The 17,043-nt window shown below is 42.4% G+C and overlaps 1 protein-coding gene across 4 annotated transcripts in view; it reads left to right on the forward strand.

The window, feature by feature from the left end:
- The window catches only part of PDE1C (phosphodiesterase 1C), a 300,153-nt gene extending 288,810 nt beyond the window's left edge, over positions 1–11,343 (forward strand). For 2 of the 4 annotated variants that reach the window (XR_009558360.2, XR_004693428.3), the window contains exons 17-19: positions 1,586–1,648; positions 3,297–3,406; positions 4,891–5,220. Coding sequence is in view for 2 of the 4 variants with exons in the window: in XM_088653444.1 (XP_088509570.1) it covers positions 1,586–1,648; positions 11,145–11,311 (230 nt within the window). In the remaining 2 variants the exon portion in view is untranslated. Of the gene's footprint in view, positions 1–1,585; positions 1,649–3,296; positions 3,407–4,890; positions 5,221–11,144 lie in introns of those variants that run through there. The other 2 variants (XM_088653444.1, XM_035129012.3) reach the window with 1 other exon arrangement.
- The last annotated feature ends 5,700 nt before the right edge of the window (positions 11,344–17,043 follow it).

Here is a 17,043-nt window from a genome sequence, read left to right on the forward strand (position 1 = left end):
GTCCTGCGGGGAAAAAGTAAGGGCTGAGGCGCTAAAGAAAGCTTGATCATGCATAATGAGATAAGAGTCCTATGTCTTTGTTCATCCCAGTTGGCTCCACGGTTTTAAGCTTGGTAATGAGTTCCAATTCAGCAACTTCCCTTTCCAGTCTGTTTCTGAAATTTTTCTGTAATAAAACAGCTGCTTTGAGATCTTGTATATAATGTTCTGGGAGATTGAAGTGTTCTCCTACTGGTTTCTCTGTCTTGTGGTTCCTGCTGTTTTATTACAGAAAACTTAGTTGGTCTTTAAGGTGCTACTGAAGGATTTTTTTTTTATTTTGAAGCAGGTTAGCCGGAGAAACAGCAACTGGCCCAAGGTCACCCACTAAGCTTCGTGGCCAAGTCCACTTAATGTCCTTCCACATTTTTGTAAGATGTAAAAGTGAACAAGCTGCAGTGGGTGATATTCCTTACCCCTAGGGCAAGAAGATTATTAGGTCCCATGTCTCTCCCCCCCCCACCTCAGTTTTAATTAAGTAAAATGTCTAGATCCAAATTCAATACCTAGTGTAACAATAGCAGTTCCAAAGCAGGCCAAAAAAACCAACCACAAAGTGTTGATTAAAACCTGAGAAAATAAAATAGCTCCCATGTTAATGGTCCTGCGTAGTGGCATTTAAGACTAACCAGTTAAAGCTGCAATCCTGTGCATGCTTCCCAGGATCAGGGAAGAAGTCCCACGGAGTTCAGTGGTGGTGCTTATGTCTGAGTAAAAATATGCTGAGGAATACAGTTATTGCAGCAGAAACTCGCTGCTGCCCATATCAGGTTATGTAACCATCAAAGTGTTCCTTGGTGAAGCCTGAAAGGCAGAAATGTGTTCCAGTGGAGTGCAAGCCTATAAATGTCTAGTCAGAACTAAGCCCCAGCGGGTTCAGTGAAACTTACCCCCAAGTAAGTACACATACAACAGCAGATTAAGTAGTCTCTAAGTTTGCTGTGGCCAAAAATAAAAAGGCAACTAGTGAAATACTAAAGCTTGTATTTTTCTTTTACAATGCGGGGTTGCCATGTTGGTCAACATTTGTTTTAGTTTAAAGGGGTAGGGCTAAGAGGGAGGGTGTGGTTTGAAGATTAATGGGAGGGACAAATGGTTCCCCAAAACCCCATGATTTGGTGTTAGGGCTAATACTGGGAACATTGTAACTGCAGCAATGCACCCGTATTTCCACCAAATCCACGCCAGTTATCTACGGTTGCCACAGTAGATAGGAATATAGGTAGAGGTATCCCTGACAGTTAGGTCCAGTCGCGGACCACTCTGGGGTTGCGTGCTCATCTCGCTCTATAGGCCGAGGGAGCCGGCGTTTGTCAGGAGACAGCTTCCGGGTCATGTGGCCAGCATGACTAAGCCGCTTCTGGCGAACCAAAGCAGCGCACGGAAACGCCGTTTACCTTCCCACCAGAGTGGTACCTATTTATCTACTTGCACTTGACGTGCTTTTGAACTGCTAGGTGGGCAGGAGCTGGGACCAATCTACTAAATCACAACATGAATATACTTGAAGATGCTACTATAATTCACCCTCTTTTTATTTTTAAAGGTTCAAAACAACTTATGAAACCCGCACCATTACCAGAATCCTCAAATCGGCTCACGCTGCCAGGTTAGTGAGTCCCTCTGTGCTCAGATATGCAACCTCAGACACAGCTGATCGGTATTCTGTCAGTGAGAACGGACTCTTATCTATTTTTATACCCACTCATTAATGTCATAAATAAGGGCCAACATGAAAATTTCTCCCATATCTGCTATGGATCAGAGGTCAAATGATTCAGCTTTTTTCATGTGCATCTTCTTTTCTGTTGTGTCATCAGCCTGTAACCTAAGATTTTAACCCTGTGGTTAATTCTGGCCAATAGTGCTGAACAAGATAAGTGAACAGATCTGGGTTTATGGTCAATGGTATCTGGGGATGGTGCTGGACCACATGGAGTAGCAAAGGGGTGCTCTCATATATATTCCGTACTCACGGAACATTGGTTGCGAGATCATCTTCTACTTTTTGTCCTCTCTGCTGCTTTTGTCATGAAAATTGAATAGCATTGCCTTTAAAACAAAAACAAAAACCTTTCCCATTCCTGTGCCTTTTTACATCAGCCTGACATACTGTAATTAAGGAGCAGGGAACATTTGGCAACTCTAATAGATAATAGCTGTCCACTGGATTGGGAAGGAGACCTGGCCCATCTTTCCCAAAGCCCGGAAAGCTTCTGCCCGGCTTAGGGAAGGAGGTGTGATGCGCACACATGCAACATCAGCATCATGATGCCAGCCCCCACCCCAATCACCCTGGCAAGCTGGCACCTCTGGCCCTAACTGCCCCCCTGCAAAAATATTCACCGTATGCCACTGGTAAACAAGCGTTGGAAGTCTCATTGAAGCCAATGAAGCAAGATAGCTACTGCTAACTTAAGTCCCATTGCTGAGATGCCACTCCTCCATTTGGTCGATAGGGCTTTCTCTTGGGTAAGTATCCATAAGACTGCAGTCTTTGCCTTATCTAACTGTAGTTGGATCAGAGCCAACTGGATCCGGTCTGACACCAGAATGCTCTTCACTTCCATTCCAATCCAAGGTTCCCTTCCAACATGATGGAGGTGGTGGCAGCCTTGAGGACACAGATCCCTGGGAGAAGGTGGATTTGGGTTCAAGGCGGTTCAAGAAAACTAAACACTTGTCTCCATTGGCTCTTTGATCTTCGCTAGAATCAGGTGCATCCAAGTTGGCTATACTAGAAAGCTCAGTACAGTTCTGCACCGGTCTGCTAAAATACTCTGATACCATCGTAACTTTTTCACAGCTGAGTTCTGTATTATTACCATGGTGGCAAACAGTTACGTTTGGTAAGGTAACACAAAGCTCAGCAGATGTTTCTTCCAGAAAATCCAGCAAGCAAGCCATAATGAGTCTTGGATATTTTTTCCTCTGACACTGCGAATCACCACACACTGTAGTATCATCAGAGGCATGTGGACAGTGATTGAAAATAAAAAAAACCTCTGGCACTCCACCAAGGTGTACCTTGTGAAGACCGTTGTTATGCCATTTGCCTGAAGCAATTCTTAAACAAAGGTACAGTCCAATAGTATACAAGTATTCTGCCCAAGCGCTGACTCCCTCTAGCTGCACTGCCTAGTGTACCTTGTAGAATTAGAGGCATATATCTTCCGCTTCAGTAAGCCTAGTGTCACCTTAATGCATTTCTGTTGTTGGGGTTGATGTCCTTTTGAGTATGGTATTCTGCCTTTCAGAAAACTAAGAGATTCTTCAGGAAAGAGCATTACCTCCTCAACATGCCAGCCCAATTGCTCAGAGGCAATTTAAAGAAAAGCATACACTTCCCTTCTCCCCAAATGTTCAGGTTAGTATGAACATTATGACTAGATTGACATTTCACCTAGGTGGTGTTGGCATAACGAGAACAATGGGTTAAATTGCACTGTGCTTGGTCTCACTGTCTTGAGCAGCACATACACCCCACATCCAGATGTTCTGAGATAAGGATGCCAGGTGCACTGTGTTACCATAGCAACACCAGCAAGGCTGAGTGTATGACTTGCTGAACCATTCCACTGGTTCAGGAATGTAGAGATGGGAATAACAGTCTCTAGGGCACCGCTTTCATTGTGCCTGTGTTCCTGATGTTGCGCCTGTCCTGATGCTGCCCTGTATGACTTTCAGGGTCCGATTCTGAACCTGTGGGAGTCAGGGGAAGAGGCTGTGGGTTTTACGTGGCAGCGTTAGCTTGCATGGTGATATGGTTGAGGATCTGTATATATGTATCTTTACTTCAAAGACCAGAAAAAGGATATACAGTAAACAGGAGTGTTTAGCTCGGCTTTGCTCCTTTAGACTGAATGGGGGAAGCATTCTTTGGGAGAGCTACATCTCCCATGGTCTCCCACAATGTTAGACAGGGCAGAGGAAGGAAGGGGGTAAGCGGGGAAGGAAGGAAGGAGAGCAGGAAGGAAAATTGGGAAAACCTCTCCTTCCTGTTGTCTCACTGACCATCACCTCTACTGCTGATAGCATGTAAGGAACGAGAAGAGGTGTTTGAAGGAACACTTTAATGCAGGTATAGGCAAACTCGGCCCTCCAGCTGTTTTGGGACCACAACTCCCATCATCCCTAGGTAACAGGACCAGTGGTCAGGGATGATGGGAATTGTAGTCCCAAAACACCTGGAAGGCCAAGTTTGCCTATGCCTGGATGAAGACGTCATTTTCCCAAGCTCTAAGATCAACTCAAAAAATTACCCAAGCTTTTTGTATGTGGAAGATCTCAGGTAGTTTCCAAGTTAATGAGCCTGTCCATTTCTGTCAGGAACTAATTTTTCATCATTATATAAGTACTTAACCTTACTACTCTGACTTGAGACATGAAGATAAGAGTACTTGTCCATTTCTAAATTCCCTGATGCAAAACATTAGGGCTCATCCACACTTCTGATTGCTTTTATTTGTCCCACCGCTTTCCTTGGGAAAACCTGCTGTTTACCACTGAACCAGAACAACAAACCTCAATTGGGTTATCCACAGATTTTCTGATTCGGCGGTAAACAGTGGATTTTCCCAGGAAAGGAGGTGGGACAGAAACAAAAACACTGCTTGGACCCATGCCTACAAAGCACAGACCTGCACCTAGAAATCGTGGCACAATGGAAGTGTTGATGATGAGCCCTTGTTGAATAGGCCTTGAAATAGATGAGCACTGTATGAAATTCGATGCAGGAAAAAAACCAACAACCCAAAAATGAGTTAAGCAAAAATATATTTGTTACTGTTTGGTGTATTAGCATCAATGATTTCTAGGCACACCAATTACAATTTGCATTTCCCTTCATAGATCGCCTGAACTTGAAAACCAGCAACAATGACCACCCCACCTCGAGGAATCAGAAGCAACAATTTTAAAAAGCAGAATTTCCTGGGGGTGGAAGTCACTGTCTTACTTCCTTTAAAAAAACAAAAAACTTTTATCATTTTGTTTTTAACATTATGTTCTGTACAACACAACCCTGGAATAGGCCTACATTAGTTCTGTTCACAATGCTTACTTGTTATATCTGCCTCAATAATTATATGTATATACACAGAGAGAGAGATTTGGAACGGGACTCATGCAGCAAGCGAGCTGTACTGTATTGCTTTCTTTAATAAAGTTCTGCCACACAAATATTTGCACTAATGTACTTGCAAAAATGAAGGTCCCCCCCGCCCTCTAGCCATACATATTTGTATGGTTAGTAATGTCGCCCATTCCCTCATTTCTGCATTTCATGCTTAAATATTGAGGTCTGTTTGTAATGTGGTTTGACGGCGTATTTCCATACAGTTGTGTATCTGGCTGTTCTGGAGCAGGCGAAGAGATGTACTCTTCCCTCTTACCAGCTCATCAGGTTCCAAACAACTATCACCACTTATCTGCAGGGCAGAATTTAGGTTTGATGAGGCCCTAAGCTACTGAAGGTAATGGGGCCCTTTATATGTCCAGCTGTCCTTTGTCAACAACAAATTGTCACTGTTTTTTTGTGTTGAGTGTATGCTATAGTTATACCTCGGTTTAAGTACACCTTGGTTTGAGTATTTTCAGTTTAAGTACTCTGTGGACCTGTCTAGAACGGATTAATCCACTTTCCATTACTTTCAATGGGAAAGTTCGCTTCAGGTTAAGTACAGACTTCCGGAACCAATTGTGTTTGTAAACCGAGGTACCACTGTATATGATAATTTATGGACCTAACAGGTATCTAAAACCATTTGCACATGCAGAAGGCAGGCACCCTATATATAGAAATGAGCAAACCAGTGATATTTTAGGGAGCAGGCTAGAAGGCGCCATTACTTACATCATAGGAGCCTACACAACACAAAACACTGCTGTTGTATGAAGGTTTTATTTTATTTGCTTTTTAACATATATTTTGGAAATGTACATCCAGTTTTTTTCCCCTTTAAATTTTTTTGGGGCCCCCAAGAGAGTGGGGCCCTAAGCTATAGCTTGTTTAGCTTATATGTAAATCTGGCACTGCTTATGTGACAAGATCTTTGCATGCTTAGTCAAGAGCTACTGCATGTCTGCATAGCTGAATCTGGGTGAACAGTTTTTTACATAGCCAAATCCGTAACCATCTCATATTGTAACTCGATGCGCAGAAAAAGACGACCCAAGTCAACAGGATGGGGGCTGGTGCAACTCCCTTCCCTCATAAAATAAATTGACAACTGGTTTTATCCAATATTAGTTCTACAGTGGTACCTCGACTTACGAACGACTCAAGTTACGAATGGGGGTAATGGCCGCACGCTTACGAATGTCTCGACATCCGGGGGGAAACCGCGGCGGTTTTAGATAGGGATTTTTCGACTTACAAATTTTTAGATGGGGTTGCTTCAACTTACGAATTTTTCCGTTTCCAATGCATACCTATGGGAAATGGCGTTTCCAATGGCGTTTTTCGACTTGCGAATTTTTCAACTTATGAAGGTGCCTTCGGAATGGATTAAATTCGTAAGTGGAGGCACCACTGTACTCAAGACCCAGTGACCCACTGAAGTTCTTTAGCATGGTTAACATTCTGGGAATCGCAGGTAGACAGAGGGCTAGTTGGCTCCACGTCCCACTTGCAGGCTTCTCAGGGGCAGCTGCTTGGCCACAGTGTGAGGTCAGGATCCAGGGTGGATTTGATTTAAATCAAATTGATTTAAATCACAATTTAAATCACTATTCAGTAAGACTTGATTTAAATCTTTTTTTTTTTTTTTACAGAAAGACACATTCTTGCTGCTACAATCTTAATATTTACAACCAGATGAAGGTTTCATTTTTGGAATAATAAATTTTTAGAGTAGTTTTTACAGTTATATCAAAGATTACTGATTTGGTTATACTATTAGAAATACATAGACAAATAATTATGAAATTATTGTGAGGTTTAATAAGTTAACGGTTTATATTTGGACAACTTTTCTGCTGTACTTTATTGGAAGGAGAAAAAGAATAATTTCCTTAATAACAATTTAAACAATTTATTTAACTAAAACAATAGCATTATAGCATATGTATCCATGTTCGTTAACTGATGTGGTTAAACCATTTTAAAAAAACAACAACAACTTAGTTTGAGTTTTAGCACACATGAAAAACTTAAAACAAATGCTTATTTCCTGATGAATAGCCTTTGGACTGTAATGTAACTTAAAAAGAAAACTATCTTTAGTTTAGTGCTACTGGAAGGAATTTTTTTAAATTTTTTGTTTCGACTACGTCAGACCAACACGGCTACCTACCTGTAACTAGTACTATGGAGGGCACCACATTGAGCCGCATGAAATGGAAGTCCATCAACCTCACCAAGAAACTTGCACAGGTACAGACTGACATCTTCTTTCTGACTAAATGCAAGAACCTGGACATTAAACCCAAGGGTCTTAGAATTAAGAACCCTCTACAATCCACTTATCCTACTGAATATGCAAGGAAACTATGCCGCACTTTTTCGAAGAAGCTGCTAAAACATCTGATCCAAACAGAAGCTAATAAAGGAGGAAATATCTGTACTGGACAACTCTATCAGGAATCAACCAGCTTGGAAAGAGTTCCACAAGGAAAAACAAACCATTTACCACTCTCAACGGGAGTTACTGGAAAAAAACAGAAAAACAAAAAACTCTCTAAGCTTTCCAACCTACAGGCTACAAATCAAGACAACAAGATCAACAATCATTCTGCCCTGCCAAATCCCCGCACATGATTCATTTCTGCGGGAAGCATTTTTCCACCGTCTACGCCTGAAGGAGTACTTTCAACACACACAAGTACAAGACAAAGTAGAACAAACAACATCTTCACAACACAACATCTCTCAACCTACTGGGGAACAACCACCACCCTCCCAACACATTAATGAACAGAACATTGACCACCAATTACCACCGAAAAAATGTTACATGAAAAGGGACTCCATATGGACCCCTCCTGAGGGACACAATACCACACTAGATCTGTACATTGACTGCTTCCGCCACAGAATCCAAACGGATGTGACCAGAAAACACCATTGCTTACAACAAAATCTAAAATACATTTTTTTGACACTACTATAAAAATACAGGATGGGCATATAGACACCACCCTATACCGAAAACCAACTGACCGACAAACATATCTACATGCTTCTAGCTACCATCCCAAACATATACCAAACAATCCATTGTACACAGCCAGGCCCTACGTTACAGCCGCATCTGTTCCAACTCTACAGAGACTCTCACCTAAGAGATCTACAGCAAACCTTTTTAGAACTAAAATATCCACCCGATGAAGTTAAACAACAGATCAACAGAGCCAGACTGATACCCAGAGACAACTTGCTGCAAGACAGACCCAAAAAAGAAAATAGCAGAACACCACTAGTAATCACATACAGCTCCCAAGTTAAAACAGAACAGCGCATCATCAGAGATCTACAGCCTCTCCTGGACAATGACAGCTCCCTTTCTCAAGTTCTGGGAGGAAGACCTTTCATTGCCTACAGACAGCCACCCAGTCTTAAACAACTCCTCACCCACAATAATACAACCATCAGGCTTAACATGGACACTGGTACCAGAGCCTGCAATAAATCCAGACGCCAACTTTGCTGCCACATACACCCGGACAACACCATTACTGGCCCCAACAACATTAAACATACCATCTCAGGACTATTTAATTGCTCATCTTCTAACATTGTGTATGCCATCAAATCCCAACAGTGCCCTTCACCTCTCTATATTGGACAAACAGGCCAAACCCTACGCCAAAGGATAAATGGACATAAATCTGACATCAGGAATCACAAGACAGATTGCAGAAAATTTTCAGAAGCAGACTGGAAAGAGAAGTTGCTGAATTGCAACTCATTACCAAGCTTAAAACCATGGAGGGACCTGGTCTGAATAAAGACATTGGATTCTTATCTCATTATACATGATAAAGCTTTCTTTAGCCATCTCACCCCTTGCTTTTTCCTGCAAGACCAATTGCAGTCGTTAACAGTCGTCAACAGGTTTACCACTCCTATCAGCCAATCACCCATTCCCACCATCCTTCTGAGTAATACGCCTCCCCACCCTCTGACTATACATAAGGGTCTGGTGACTTCTGTTTCAGTGTATCTGAAGAAGTGTGCATGCACACGAAAGCTCATACCTATGACAAATTTAGTTGGTCTCTAAGGTGCTACTGGAAGGATTTTTTTGTTTGTTTGTTTCGACTACATCAGACCAACACGGCTACCTACCTGTAACTAGTATGTTTAGAAAGATTTTATTTTAAAAATCCAATTTAAATTAAAAAATCCGATTTAAGTGAAAAAAAAATCTGTTTTTTAATATATATATTTTTTAAAAAATCATTTATTTTTATCCACCCTGACAGGATCAGATTGGACTTTGCTCTGGTATTTGTATTCCATGCTCCAAAGCATATGTGAAATTATCCCATTTCATCCTTCCAACAACTTTGAGTGTAAGCTGAAGTGCGTTGACAAAGTGACTTGCGTAACTGAATGGAAATTTGGATCTAGGCTCTCATCCAAGGCCGTCAACAGATTCACTGCACTTGCTACTTTGGAAACTTTCCTCCTCTGCGTGAGTTGTTTCCAAGACGGCACAAGGGTGGCGAAAAGCCTTATGGATCATGCATTTAGTAGCAAGAAATATCCAAGTCTGAGTGCTTAGTCATCCCTGGCAGCTGCAAACATTTATTTCAAATTTGCTGAGCAAAATTGGAGGTCTCACAGGGGCGTAGCGAGGGAGGGGCGATGGGGTGGTCTGCCCCGGGTTCCACTCTGGGGGGGTGACCCATGAGCGAGCAGCCAGCCGCCGCGAAGAAAGTCTCGCTCGGTGGCTGGCTGCTCTCTCACTTACTCTGCTGGCACGCTTTGCTTCTTCCTGCTGTGGCGGAGGCAAGGGGGTGGGCCAGAAAGGGACATCATTGGCGGCCGCTGAAACCCCTCCCTGGCCAGCCCCTCTCCTCCACCCCAGCAGGAAGAATGGACATTACCCCTCTCTTTCTCTCCCTCCTCTTCCCTCCTCAGTGAGATGTCAAGGGAAGGACAGATTATTCTTCCCAGAAGCCATTTGCAGGTGGCTTTTGAAATGAGGCTGACGCCACATGAAATTAAGCTGAGGGCTACATGTGGCCACAAAGCCACAATTCATCCACCCCTTGCATAGGTGAATAGGGATGGAAGAATCAGTCCTTTTTGGTTCTCTGAGTTTCTCAGGTTTTCCCATTTTACATCTGGTTCTCCGCATTTCTGCAGCAAATTGTGGATTTTGTTGTTTTTTTTTAAAAAAATCATAATGAAAACGCCTCAGCTTTTCAGTGCAGATTTCTCCGCATAAGCATATTTTTTGCAAGCAATTTCTCCTCATATAATGTATCTTTCTATGTTGGTGTTCAGCAATATATTCATTTTTATGCACACGTTTACCTAATATTTGCATTTTTGTAAACACTGGTTGGCTGGAGCACCGCATCGCAAAATTCAGATAAGTGGGAATTGTAAAAGACTACTATGGCTGGATCCACACAGCTATAAAAACACTATTAAAAACCGTTATAAAAAAGCTCACAATTTCAGCTCTACAGTGCCATCTGGTGTCACATTGTCATAACAAATCTTTAACATTATAATCTGACTAATGTAGCCAGGTCCTATGTCCGAGTTCTCATTTTGTGCAAGCTTGGTGAATTCAGCTTTAAATGTGATCAAATTTGGAAGGAATCTCAGACAGGTCACTAATACTTATGCATAGTTTTTTGTTGTTGCTATTGAAAAGTTAATATTGCTCTTCCTTTTATGTATTTGGATTACTGTGTGGCTGTGGGATACAGAGGGAGAAATCTGCAGATGCCAGCAACTGATTCTGAAGGCAGCCCTGTTCATGGAAGTTTTTAATGTGTGACATTTTAATGTATTTTTAATCTTTGTTGGAAGCTGCCCAGAGTGGCTGGGGAAACCCAGCCAGATGGGCGGGGTATAAATAACAAATTGTTATTATATTATTATTCATCTGACTTGCTTCTGCTTTTATCTTCTTCCTCTCCAGCCCTCAAACCTCCGATACATCATTTCAAGAAAGCCAGTTCCACAAGCACCACCTTCCCACCTTTCCCCAAGAAAACGGAGGACTACTTGGTGAAGTACAAGCTGCTTGATCAGAGGGGCAGAATGAAGAAGATCCAGCACATTTCACAGCACTGGAATAAGAAATAGACGGGAAAGGAAAGCGCCGTCCTTTTATCCCTGCCCTGCCCCCACCTGATAGCCAGTTATTAATGGAGGACATTTTGGAACCAGAGCAAAAAGCACAAATTATTGGGGGGGAAGTATGTTATGTAACATGTGCAATGGAGGGATTTCCTAGTCGTATTCATCCTGTTTCACCAAGATGCCCTGCATGTGGTAGCATCAAGACCCTTCATCCATGTGCACAAAATCTCTGCATCTGCATTCAGGACTGGGTCCTGACAGAGTGATCATTTCTGGACTGTATCTGCCCATATAGCCCGTAATAGGTGACTGGTATGGCCAACTTAAGCAGTCAATTACCTTTTCAGAGAGCGACCTGAATCAAATTTTACAGAGAGTGGGGTTGTTGGGTTTTTTTTGGCAATGTGCCCTCACCTTTAGACATTTCCTGGGATCTGGTCTAGGAGCTGCAGGTGAGAAAAATTATCCTGGAAGGAGCACGACACCCACAATACACACACATATATGTATATTTCTGGTGCCACCAGAGCAGAGCATTAGGGAACAGAGAGTAATCGAAGCTTAGACAAATCCAGCAGCCAATCTGTCTCTAGGCCAGTTTCACCTGGACATTGTGCTTAATGGGACCTTTTTACAAAAAGAAGAGAGAGTTCACATTTGCATAGGTCTCCATTTCAATTTATTTTTATTTCCCCCCTCTCCTCTGCTCCTTCAGTTTAGGAACAACCAAGGCTTTATTTCCAGAACTGAGGTGATTGTGTTGCAGCATCCATGTTTTATAAGCAGGCAGACCAAAGGCAATACACTCATATATGAGAACGGTCTCCCTCGGGAGATTGCGGGCTCTCCTTCCTTGGAAGTTTTTAAGCAGAAGCTGGATGGCCATCTGTCATAGATGCCTTAGCTGAGTTTTCTGCATTGCAGGGGGTTGGACTAGATGACCCTTGGGGTTCCTTCCAACTCTACACTTCTATGATTATACAATTCTATTACAGTCGTACCTTGGTTGACGAACGCCTTGCCTTGCGACTCAGAATGTTTTGGCTCCCAAAAGCCACAAACCTGGAAGTGAGTGTTCCGGTTTGCGAATGTTCTTTGGAACCCAAACATCCGACACGGCTTTCGATTGGCTGCAGGAGCTTCCTGCAGCCCATCGGAAGCCGCGCTTTGGTTTTCGAACATTTTCTGAAGTCAAACGGACTCTTGGAATGGATTCCATTAGTCAACTGAGGTACGACTGTATAGTTTTCCTAGAGCAGGGCTCTAGGCCAAGAGGGATGCACTCGAGGTCTGTCTGGTCCTTGAGAATCTCTCTAGGCACCAGAACTTCACTTGTCCTTGAGTGCTTTTTCTCAGCCTGGAATGTCTTTTTCACTTGCTTGGAGAGGGAGAAAGCTCTGTATATAGCCCTGTATATAGACATATCTGACTTGCAAGTGGCTGCAATGCAACCTGGCATCCTACAAATACGAGGATCACATCCTTTGTGCCTCCTGGCTCTGCCTCTGGGACCTGGGGCCTTCTGCATGCAAAAGCAGCAGCTCTACCAGTGAGCTAGCACCCTTCCCCAAGGGAAGACACCATGGCTTCAGGCAGCAAAATGTCTTGAACAGGCGCTCCTCCTCCTTCCAGGTCAAGGACCTCTGGAACAGCGACATGTCTGGGCAGAAGCTCAGGCCCAGCTGTGCAGGCTTCTAGGACTGATTCGGGGAAAAACTGTAAAACGAACTCCTTGTCAGAGCTCAGGAAGCAGGTAGAGGGGATGGAGAGCTACACTTCAGATGAGAAAAGGGGAAATCCTTATCCAGTCAGGGTTTTTTTCCTGCCAGTGTGTTTGCCTTCCTCATTCTCTTAAGCACCTGAAGGAGCGTCTCCACCCCCATCGTTCTGCCCGGACACTGAGGTCCAGCTCCGAGGGCTTTCTGGCGGTTCCCTCGTTGCGAGAAGCCAAGTTGCAGGGAACCAGGCAGAGGGCCTTCTTGGTGGTGGCGCCTGCCCTGTGATACGCCCTCCCATCAGATGTCAAAGAGAAAAATAGCTACCAGATTTTTAGAAGACATCTGAAGGCAGCCCTGTTTAGGGAGGCTTTTAATGTTTAATCAATTATTTTATTTCATTTTTCTGTTGGAAGCCGCCCAGAGTGGCTGGGGAAACCCAGCCAGATGGGCGGGATATAAATAATAAATTATTATTATTATTATTATTATTATTATTATTAGCAAATGACTTTTACTAAATGGGAAGACAGCAAGTCAACTGGAGCTGTCACGGAAAACCACATCATCAGGAAAACCTCTCCTGAGAATGTGTGCGTTCTAGGCCTACAAATGGGCAAGATATTCTGTTCAGTGGAATGGCTCCATGTCTTAAAGTTACTGTCCAGCCCAATCCCTTGTAGCACCTCAGAACTGTGTTCTCCTTCCCCCAGGCAAAATGCTTTGCTGAATCCACTCTTTTTCTTCTTTAATAGGAGTTGCCTATATCGTTGCACACCAATCCTTGTAAAATTAGGGGGAGGGGGGAGAGAATGTGATTTTATATCTTGGAATTTCATGACAAAGGGAGAAAATATTTTTGACATTGCTTGTAAAGTGTCACTTAGATTACCTGCAGAAAAGGTTGTATAAAATGCAATATTTTATTCTTCCAAATGAGCCTTGTTTATTTGTGAGTTTGTTTGTGCGGAGGCCTCCCTTTTCCTGTTTCCGTATCCACATGATATCACATTTTAATTTCACAACTCTTCCAAACGATGGTGTATTTAGTTAGGCTTTGGAAAGCAGTGGGTTTATAGTAGAAAACGGGACAATCATTTAATCTGAGGTCCCCAAATCAGTTGCAACCTGCAAGTATTGCTGTTCTTTGTGAATAAACACTCCCATCTTGTGGTCATAACTGTAGGGTGCAAAACGCACAATTTTGTTTTCTTTTATTGCTCAAGTACCGTAGCTGTTATATGCTCTAGAACGATTTCTCACAACCTACATAGCAGTGAAATAATACCCAGTACATATTTAAAATACTTTGAATTTCCCCCAAAATGTTAAATATCATCACAGACACAAATCTTACTGAACTGGATGGAGAATTAGAAAAAGAAACACTTCAGGTGGAAACACAGCTGTCCTGAACAAACACATCTTATGAGGTGCTTTTTTCTAACCTTTCCTATAAACCTCCCCCCTTTTTTGTTTTGGTACTTGTAATTTCAAATTTGACTTCATTTATCTACATCAATTCACAACACTTTAGGATTTTACCATCACTGGTTACGTTCAGATGTAACATACCGTAAAACCATGGTTTGGTGTTACGTCTGACCTTACACCAATTTACAAACAGTGCTTTTGCAGTGGGACTGCCAAACCAGGAAAACAAAGCATGGAATATAGGAAGACTCCACATGCTAAGTCAGCGCATTGGACCATCTAGCTGACTGGCAACTGTTTTCCAGGATTTCAGACAAAGTATATTCCCAGCCCGGTTGAACCTGCCACATTCTGCATGCAAAGAAGCTGGTTTGCAAACCACGCTTTCTGCTAACTCCTAAATTCACAAATCACTGGCAATCACTCAAGAACAGGCATCCCCAAACTGTGGCCCTCCAGATTTTTCGGCCTACAACTCCCATGATCCCTAGCTAACAGGACCAGTGGTCAGGGATGATGGGAATTGTAGTCTAAAACATCTGGAGGGCCGAAGTCTGGGGATGCCTGCTCAAGAACCTGCACCACAGAGACAGAATAAAATGTTTGAAACCGAATCCTTACCAAATAGGAACAGAAAGCAGGCAGCTCTATACCATGAGAGTACATTTGGAAGTTTGAAACTACTGACTGTGGGCATTGCTTTTTTTGCGGGGGGGGGGATATATATTTTGAAAAAGTGCTATGGGTGCCAGCACAAAATGGCTGCCAATACAGCAACAAAAAAAGAGAGGTGACAGCAACAAAAATTAAAAATGCACTGGCTATGGGTAGCATAAGGCATGGCTTGGGATGGTGTCTGAATTGAGCCATTTGCTTTGTAAAATATTAAGTGTTGAGGACACCTACGGAAAAGGAGTACAGTCATACCTTGGTTTGCAACCGTTTTGGATTACAACCATTTTGGATTACAACCACATCAAACCCTGATGTGTGTGTCCGTTTTTTGGATTGCAACTAAAAAATTTTTGGAGGCCCCATTGGCGAAAGCATGCCTTGGGTTACAAACCTGTTTTGGTTTACAACCCGACCTCCGGAACGGATTATGGTTGTAAGCCAAGCTATGACTGTATAGGAGAGCAAAGGGGAGTTGAAAGAATATGGTCACATCATTTTCCTAACTAGCTGCTTTGGTATTCTACGCTAGATCTTCACATTTTAACTGGAGTTCATGAAACAATAAAGAGTGACTCTATAATTTCAAGACATTTATTATAATAGTAGTAATTATTGTGAAGCATCTCTAAGTATTCTAAACACTGGAATTCTAGGCATAATACACACAGAGACCCACATAAATTCTCTACATCTCTTTTCCAGCAGTCTTCAGTGTTTTCCTTGAAGACACCAACTTGAAGAACAAAAGCCCAAATAAGCAAAGAGATTAGACAACCCTTTGCCAGGGGAGAAAGAATTGACAGGTTGGCTTTCTTTACTCAGTGCTATTTTTCTAGAAAAAGAAGTGCTGGAACTCAACATGAATGTCTCCCTTGTTCTCGTTTAATGGGAATGGTGCCCACCTGAGAGGGGCCAGAACTGAGTTCAGGTGAGTTCCAGCTTGGGGGGGGGGAGCCCTGGCTTTACTTGCACTGAGAAGAAAAGCTTGTTGACAGATGCTAGAAGCTCTTTAAAAACAAACACAACAAATTATTCAGAGCATCTGAGGTGCAAATGGCACAACTGGTAACAGACCTTCATAAACCAAAGTTCTAGAAATCTACACAACCAAAATAAAGTTGTATACTGTTAAAGCGTTATAGGGTTCAAAGAATGTTGCCATTAATTTCATTCCAATATCATGTTACTAGCCCACAGCATTGCAAATGAACTTGGGAACTTCCAATGATCAATTTGAACTACCAGTAATAAATTTATAAATACAAGTACATAGCTAAAGAGGAGAAAGGGAACTGTAATAAAATTAACGCTGCTTGGTTTTTGTTTCAAAGTTCACACTTTTGATTAGGACAAAATAATTGGGACGTTTGCCACCCCACCTCCCTTAAACAAAACAAAAAACAACAACCAGTTTCCTAATGAGACTGCAGAGCCCAAGCAATACACAGAGAAAAAACCATCAAGGTGAATGTTTTTGCCATGGTCAGAATGTTCTTCTGTATGTAATGAATAAGAAAGGATATTGCCACGCATAATATTCCCGAAAGACTGCACAATTCAAGCCATTCTTGAAAATATGCGAGTATTTTGAGAGGATCACCAAACATAAGCTGAAAAAATATGTTCAAAAGGAGAGAATCAGATTCTGCGCATCCAAAAAGTCGACCAAAGTTTTAAAATAACCATCTACCCAAATAATTCACGTTCTACTACCTCTTTAACAGTATGCCTTGTACGGTACTTTGCACATACTGCAGAGGCTGTTTCACTCATAGACAGTTCCTTTACAGATGGCACTGCATTTTCTAATCTGGAGTTGCAAAGATGGATTGCTCTCATGAAATGCTAATTCAGAGCTACATTATATCTGCATTTGATAATGAGGAAAATGGAACTGAATCACTTGTACAA

The sequence above is a fragment of the Zootoca vivipara genome, chromosome 11 (genome assembly GCF_965207765.1).
Source record: "Zootoca vivipara chromosome 11, rZooViv2.hap1.1, whole genome shotgun sequence".
Lineage (NCBI taxonomy): Eukaryota > Metazoa > Chordata > Lepidosauria > Squamata > Lacertidae > Zootoca > Zootoca vivipara.